Source organism: Lactuca serriola, chromosome 6, assembly GCF_051521515.1.
Source record: "Lactuca serriola cultivar US96UC23 chromosome 6, Lser_US96UC23_V15, whole genome shotgun sequence".
Lineage (NCBI taxonomy): Eukaryota > Viridiplantae > Streptophyta > Magnoliopsida > Asterales > Asteraceae > Lactuca > Lactuca serriola.
Genome location: NC_136413.1, coordinates 129,090,075 through 129,097,947, shown reverse-complemented (window position 1 = coordinate 129,097,947; position 7,873 = coordinate 129,090,075). Strand labels below are relative to the sequence as shown.

General features: G+C 35.0%; 1 protein-coding gene across 1 annotated transcript; it reads left to right on the top strand.

Moving 5' to 3' along the window:
* The first annotated feature begins 371 nt into the window (after positions 1–371).
* Positions 372–1,175, top strand: LOC145056812 (NDR1/HIN1-like protein 12). Its single transcript, XM_079004535.1, has one exon. It carries the CDS (start codon positions 500–502, stop codon positions 1,097–1,099), a length of 600 nt encoding a protein of 199 aa, XP_078860661.1. The 5' UTR covers positions 372–499; the 3' UTR covers positions 1,100–1,175.
* Positions 1,176–7,873: the final 6,698 nt, after the last annotated feature.

Sequence of the window (7,873 nt, the reverse complement as noted above, 5' to 3'; positions counted from 1 at the left end):
TATCAAAAAGGTCACATGGACATATTATCAAACATAAATATTTTTATCTCATAAAATTAAAATATAATAGTTAAACCATAAAATAACTAAAATATAATGGTTAATAACTTAATAGTTAATATGTAGTTTGTCATAAATGATATACATAATTAGTTACTTTATTCTATCCATTATACATTGATCTTTTATTTGTTTTATCATTCTATGAAAATGAAAACTATTTCCTTTTTCTATTAAACCCATTTTAATCTAATCTAAAAAACAATAAACATCACATATTTCATTTGAATTCAAATTAAATCATTCCAAACTTTATCTATCACAACAACAATAATGCCATAGAGTAGCTTTACATTTGGGTAACGTACCTCAACTTTATCTCCTAAAATGGCATCTCCATATACCTTCCTCTTCCGCTCCTCCCTTCAAAACCTCACAATAAACAACACATTTTCACACTCAATGCGGCCCCACTCCGCCTCCGCCTCCGCCTCTCTCAATGCATAAGTTACCGGTGCTAGGCCGCAAACGCCGCACCAACCTTCTGGTCTGGTGCTTCGCCTTCATCTGCGCCATCCTCGCCATCATCGTCATCATCGCCGGAATCATCGTCTTCATCGGATACCTCGCAATCCGCCCCAAAGTCCCTCTCCTCTACGTCAACGCCGCTCGCCTCGACGACGTCATTTACAACCAGGCCAGCGTTCTTGCCGTCCGATTAACAGTCGACATAAAAGCCGAGAACCATAACCAGAAAGCACACGTGAGCTTCTACAACACGAGGCTTACGCTAGAGTACCATGGGCTGAGCATCGCGATGCTGGTGGCGGATCCGTTTGAGGTGAAGAAGAATGCGTCGGAGGAGTTTTATTACGTGGTGGAATCTTCGCCGATTCCGTTGGGGAAACAAGAACAGTTGCTGACGCAACAAGCGTTGCAGAAAGGATTGTTTCCGTTCTTCTTGAAAGGGAATTCGAGAACGAGATGGAGGATTGGGTCATTGGGATCGGTGAAGTTCTGGTTGCATATCAATTGCCATATGTGGTTGCCGACGAATAGCTCCGTCGTATTCCCTCATTGCAGCAGCAGTTCGCATTGACAGAGTTTCAAAGAGAAAGATTTAGGGTTTGGACTTTTTGGAGTCTATGATAAATTTAGATATTATTCATACAATAAATTTTGTTGTTACATGAATACTTTTATATATATATATATATATATATATATATATATATATATATATATATATATATATATATATATATATATATATATATATATATATATATATATATATATATATATATATATATATACTAATGTAAATGTTTAACTCAATAAATGATGTTAACGTTTTATAACATTAGTTAACGACTTTTTTTTTTTTTTTTTCTTGTGTCCTTCCCAAACTAGGGCGTCAAAAAAGGCGGTACTTAGTTAACTCGGTTTGGTCTCAAATCCAACTAAGATAGGTAAAATCGGATTTAACTGGGTCAAGTTGAAAACATATATAGGGTCAGGTTAACCCTACATATATGGCCCGGTAACTAATGGGTGTGGTAGTGTTTTTAGGGTTAGCATTTCTATAGGACATCTATTGTGTGTAGGAAACACCGCCCCTCAACTTATTTTTTTAGTCGGTGGTAAAAGTTAACAGTGAACTTCTATCGATTTCTCTCTCTTCATTTGTGATTGAAATTCACACTTTTTCCTTTTATTTTTTGTCGGCATCAATCTTCAACATCACACCCTAACATCTTTTAAAAATAACAAAAATGTAACTATCGACTTATGTGGAGTGTGGTGTCATCAACACCACATCGTTTAGCATGAATATAGTTATTCTTTTGATGGATGTTTCAGGATTCCTGGTCACAGTTTGCTCATTTGCTATAATTATGTTATCAACGTTGTCTTAATATATTCCCAAAATCTAATTCTTGGCAATACTCCTAGATGGCAATGAACTTTGTTATCCATGAAGTTTCTTCAGCTGTCTTCATGATATATTGTGACTCTATAGTAGATTGCAAAAACATCCTTTACTTGGAGCTACACCAATTGACCGCACATCCATTCATAATGAAAATGTAGCCATATTAGGAACAACAATCATTTTTAGTATGGACACTAGCATCGATGTAGCATTTTAAACTAAGCTCAGCTTCCAAACCTATACAAACTAGGAAAATGTCTCTAGTTCTTTGTAAGTACTGTTGGATTAGTGTCTAAGTCCATAACTATTTTGGTATGTACTTGACCCGATGGTGCATGGTCCTTTTGGGTTGCCTTCACCAAAGCAACTTGATAGGATGAATTATGGAGAGAAAGGATTAAATATGATTTATTAATATATTATGAGAATAATATATTAAAGGAGAAATCATATTGTTTAATTAATATTAGTCAATAATTAATTGGTAATTAGTTTTGTGACTAAAAGAGATTAATTAAACTTAAGGGACTGGAATTGTAATTATAAGATAATTGCAATTTGGGCCATGGATTGCCTTATAATAAGGAGTGGACGAATTCTATGGGGAAGCCCATAAGGAAATCGTCAAAGGCCTTAATTAAATGAGTCCATGGGTTGCTTAGGGTTTAAGCATCCAAATTAGGGTTTCCTTGTTAGATAACCCTAATAGCCTCACTATATATAGAACCCTTAAGGCTCAAAAACGTGGGGAACTTCTCTTCTAGGGTTAGTACACGTTTTGGGCAGCCTTCATCCTCTCTCCTCTTCATCCTCTTGCTCTTGGTGTTTGTGAACCATTAGAGGAGTGACATTTGTGACTCTAAGCTTTCTAAAGTCAATACAAGAAGGATTTGGGATTGTTATTGCTACATAACAATCAAGGTATGATCTAAACCCTAATTATATGTTATATTGATTATCATATGCTAGATCTAGGGTTTATAGTCTTGGATAAATTGCATGTACAATAGAGAAACCTAGATCCAAGCATTAGGGCTTGTATGAGCACATAGGATGTTCTTTTGACTAAAACCCATCAGTGATATCAGAGCCTAGATTGGTTTCTATTGTATTGATGATTTGTATGTTGAAAAAATTCGATTTTTGTGCTTCTGGGGTCAGAACTCGTCGAGTTTTTAGATGAACTCGCCGAGTTCCTGATGAACTTGACGAGTCCATGCCTGACTCGACGAGTCAGCTGGTCAGAGTGAGGGAAAACCGGTATTTCTTGCTGTTTTTGCTTGAGGATACTTGCCTTATCATATTAGATCAATATAAATCCGATTTTTTTGATATATATGACTATATTCTTCATCTAATTGAAGATATTTATCAATTAATAAAATATTTGTTTCCTTATGTGATAATTGATTAATTATTTTGATTAAATTGGTAAATTGTTTTGCAAGAAATCATTAAATAAATCAAATATGGATAATTATGTGATTAATTGTTAATTTAGATTATTTGTTATTTGATCCTTATGTTATGAAATGTTTCATATTTTCCCCTTTAGGGTTTATAGTTTAAATTTGACCTCAAAAGTTTTGTTGTTTTGAAATTTAAATAGTTGAAACCCTAATGTTTTGAAAAAAGGTTTCAAAACTTGCCCTCAAGTTTTGGAATTTAAATTTTGATTAATAGTTTAATTTTGATGTATATTTAAATTCTAAACCCTAATGTTTTGAAATGTTTCAAAACTTGCCCTCAAGTTTTGGAATTTGAAAGTTGATCAAAAGTTTAATTATGAATGTTAAATTCTAAAACCCTAGTATTGTTTTGAAAAAGTTCAAATTACACCCTTATGGTTTTATTAATTAATTAAGGTGTATAATTAAAAGAGGTTTAATAAATCCATAAAGTTTTTGGTTTAAAATTTAATTGAATTAAAAGTATAATTGTTAAATTTGACCTCCTAATATTTTAAAAGTGTAAAATACACCCTATACTATATATAACATTAAAAGTCTAACATTATATATATGTATGAGTAAAAGTCAGTCTTACCGTTAGTAGGCCTCATTCACGAAGCTGGTCTATAAGGGGTGTTTAAGGAAATTGCCTATAAAATGGCGATTGAATGGGTATCCACTCTTACCCACCGCACTCTTGACTAGTGGAGGGTCGTTAACCGAACTGGTAGGATAGGACGGAAAACCTTCCATTATAAGTATAATGAATTACAAAAGTAACTAAATGTTTTCATAAAATTCCCAATCTTAGTTACTTAGGCAAAAGTGAATTGATGCAATTCCATGAAATTACACTTTGTGCCCTTGCGAAGACGTTAGTGGAGCGTGTGTGGTTTACCGGCACACTAAATGGTTCTAAGAAAAGGTAGCAAAGGGTGACTCAATGTTTGTCATAGTTCGGTGGAGCGTGCGTGGTTTACCGGCACATCGAATAGGTGACTGTAACATGTGAGGGCACCATGTAAGTTTGCATGGTTATTCACACCCACTTTGTGATCCTCGGCATCCCAGTCACAAACAAGAGGGGCATATCGAGATTTAAACATGCCATTGAAATTTTCAATGAATCTCAAAGGATCTAGGAGTTTTCATAGATTTAAAACTTAAATTTCTTTTTCGTTTTTCATGGTGGAAATTAGTGAATCGTCATTCACTTACCTTCAAATATTCTGCAACAAGATTACGATATCCCTTTTCTAGGTTGTAGCGTATTGTGTTGGGTCCTAGCCTTAGTATATCATTTGGGTGATTTACTAAGGACTCAATCAATCAACTAACTTAATTCGTTTTCTCCCGTTTTGTAGATGTCAAAGTTCGACAACTATGGTCTTCCTAAATCCCGTGGAACAAGCATTCCATATGAAGATGATATTCCACGATTCGATCGAGGAACAAGAGATCATGCTTCTCTTCCTCCACCTCCTCCAATTATTCTCCCTAACCCACAAGTTCAAAGGCTTGAAAAGTTCAAGCTCACTCAAGCCCTTTTGGCAAGTAAACATAAAGAAGTAAAGTCTTTTTCTGCACACGTCCTAGGGATGAAGTCACACATTGATAGGTTAAGAATGTTGGGATCCGTTGTTTGTGAGGAGATGGCTGTTGATTGGGTTCTTCAGTCACTTCCTAACTCATATAGTGAGTTCGTAAGAGAGTACTATATGATGAACCACGACGTGACCCTTATAGATCTCACCTATATGCTTATTGTTGCTAAATCAGCAATGGTTTGGCGCAATAGAAAAGCAAAGTCGATTGGTGAATCTTCCTTTAAGACCTCTATGGATATTGACAATGGCAACAAAAGACATGTTATGATCGAAAAGTTTGATCATAAGAGAAAGGAAATGTCTGAAGTAGTTCCATGTCATGTTCCAAAAGAGTCAATTTGCTTTTATTGCCAAGAGAAAGGGCATTGGAGACGAAGCTGCCCCATTTACCTAAGAGATCTAAGAGATGGGAGAGTCGAAACGTATGGATCTAATATAGGTAAAATCCATTAACTAACTCTTTTAAGCTTCTATTCTAGATTCTTAATACATAATGTGATAAGATTACAATTGATGTTTTGTAGGATCGAAGAAAAGAAAGGAAGCTTAAGGGAAGAAGTGAGCAGAATCTAACCGTGAAGGAATCAATTTCGATTGCATTTCTCGAAGTTTAGATTCTTGAGCTACTACTTAGAGTTAGAATTAGATTGCTAAGAAAGATGTATTAGCATAGTTTTTCAATGAATTGCATTGTAAGGACAAAATTTTTTCGCAATAAAATAGATTTTGATTTTATATTATTTATTTATCCTTGCAATGGCGTGTATGAAAATTGATGTTAAAATGTTTCTATTGTTAGCAATAATGGAGTTGATTCTTAATTATGTTGTTTGTGGAAATGTCGAGAATTTACCGAATAAGGAGAGTTTCTCATCGCCCAAGTTTCAATTGGACAGAAACTTGGAATCATGCAACTTGGTTGCACGATGAATGAGAAATTTCATATTTGGAAATTAGACTAATTCATTGACAAAGTGTCAAGTGAAGGACTAGGAGATCGAGTACACAAAGTTGTGTGTTGGTCAAATTCCACCATAAGAGTAACAAAAATATTCGTCATGGTTTACTAAAATTTTAGTAAATATGATTATACTTATAAGATTAAGTGTAATTTGGAATTGATTGAAAAAAGGTATAAATCAATAGCAAATGAATAAGAAGAATCAAGTAGGCAGAAAGATAAAAGTTTCTCCATTCTAAGAAGAAGGGAGAGTACCTTTTATGCTTTATGACAAGTCTTAATGATTAAGAACCATATCTCAATTGATCCTTGTTAGGTCCAGTTTATTGTTGCATCCTTTGGGCTCGTTAGCTAGTCCAAGTTTTGTCTCCGGTATGGGCCTGTTCATCCGTGAGTTTTGTTTAGGGTTTATTATATATAGATGCTTGCATGCATTCTTAACGTAAGATTGATAAAGATTTGATAGCGTACAAGTTCTTATCTTTTGTAACCCTAGAATCCTCTACAGCGGAAGTTCTTCATCGAGCTCTGCTGAGGATTGAGTTAATCAAATCATTCGACACATTCAGATCCATACTTGTGTGTTTTACATTACTGTTTCTGTTTTATTTATTTACCTGTTACAAAGATCTAATCGATCAAAGAGTTTTGAACTCATCAATTGGTATCAGAGCAGGAGGCTGTGTAATTCATACACATCTTTTCTGTGAAAGAAGCAATTAGGGTTATTCCGCATTAACTGATATTTATTGAGCCGTCACTCCATAATTGACGTATCTCTTTATTTATTCGTTTGCCCTAATATTACATATTACCAGTCTGATCTTTCAAACAGGTTAAACGATCAAGCATGGACGATTCTCAATCTAATCCTATCAACATCTCAAACAGAATTGGATCAATGACGAAGATTCCTATTCTATACACCCAAGATTATGAAGTTTGGGCTCATCATTTTGAAGACTATGTCATCGGATCTAAAGATAATGGGTATCTTATTTGGGAAGCCATTGTGTCTGGACCATTTGCTCACTCAGGAACATCTAAAATCATTAAAACTCAGAAAGAGTATAATGATCTGTTAAAAGATGTAAAAGACGTTGCTCAAGACAAAAAGGAAAAGTTTCAGTGCAACATTAAAGCATTGAGACTGATCTGATTCGCTCTTCAATCTGATACATTTAGGTTGGTAAGTTCCTGCAGTACCGCTAAAGAAATTTGGGCTAGGTTGCGAGAGCTATATTCAACAGATGAAGATTTGGAGCATTCTATTCAGACCTTGCTTTTGTCTGAGTTTGGTGAATTTAAGCAGAATTCTGATGAAACTGTCACTCAGACGTTTGATCGCTTCAATCATCTTCTTAGCAAGATGATCAAACATGATATAGAAAGGAAGTTGATTGAACAGAAGGTCACCTTTTTGAATGGCCTAAGATCTGAATGGAGAGCTGTCGTGTCTACAGTTAAAGCTCATGAGCAGTTCAAGTCATATTCATTGGCAAAGCTGGTGGGAATTCTGAAATCCCAAGAAAAAATTGTCATGCAAGAAAAGAATGTTGTCTCAAGTTTGGGGTCCTTGGCCCTCCTATCAAAAGGAAAAAATGCAGTGGAAGACGAAGATCTAAACCTAGAGGACTATGATCTTACGTCAGAAGATTATGCTATGATGGTATCTAATCCCAAGAGGTTTATCAAGAAGAGGTTTCCTACCAATAAAAATAGAAATTGGCAGGGAAGCTATAGTTCTGAAAAGGTAAGGGAGGAGCCGAAGACAGAGGAACCAAAGAAAGAGGAGAAAGTTGAAGGAGATTCTGGCGTTAGCTGCTATTACTATGGAGGAAAGAACCATTATGCTAAAGATTGTGTTCTGAAGAAAATGGCAGAGAAAGATGAGGAAAAAGATGAAGAGGCTATCTTG

Bases quoted from the DNA above. Each gene is read 5' to 3' on its own strand.
- LOC145056812 (XM_079004535.1), top strand. From the start codon at position 500: ATGCATAAGTTACCGGTGCTAGGCCGCAAACGCCGCACCAACCTTCTG.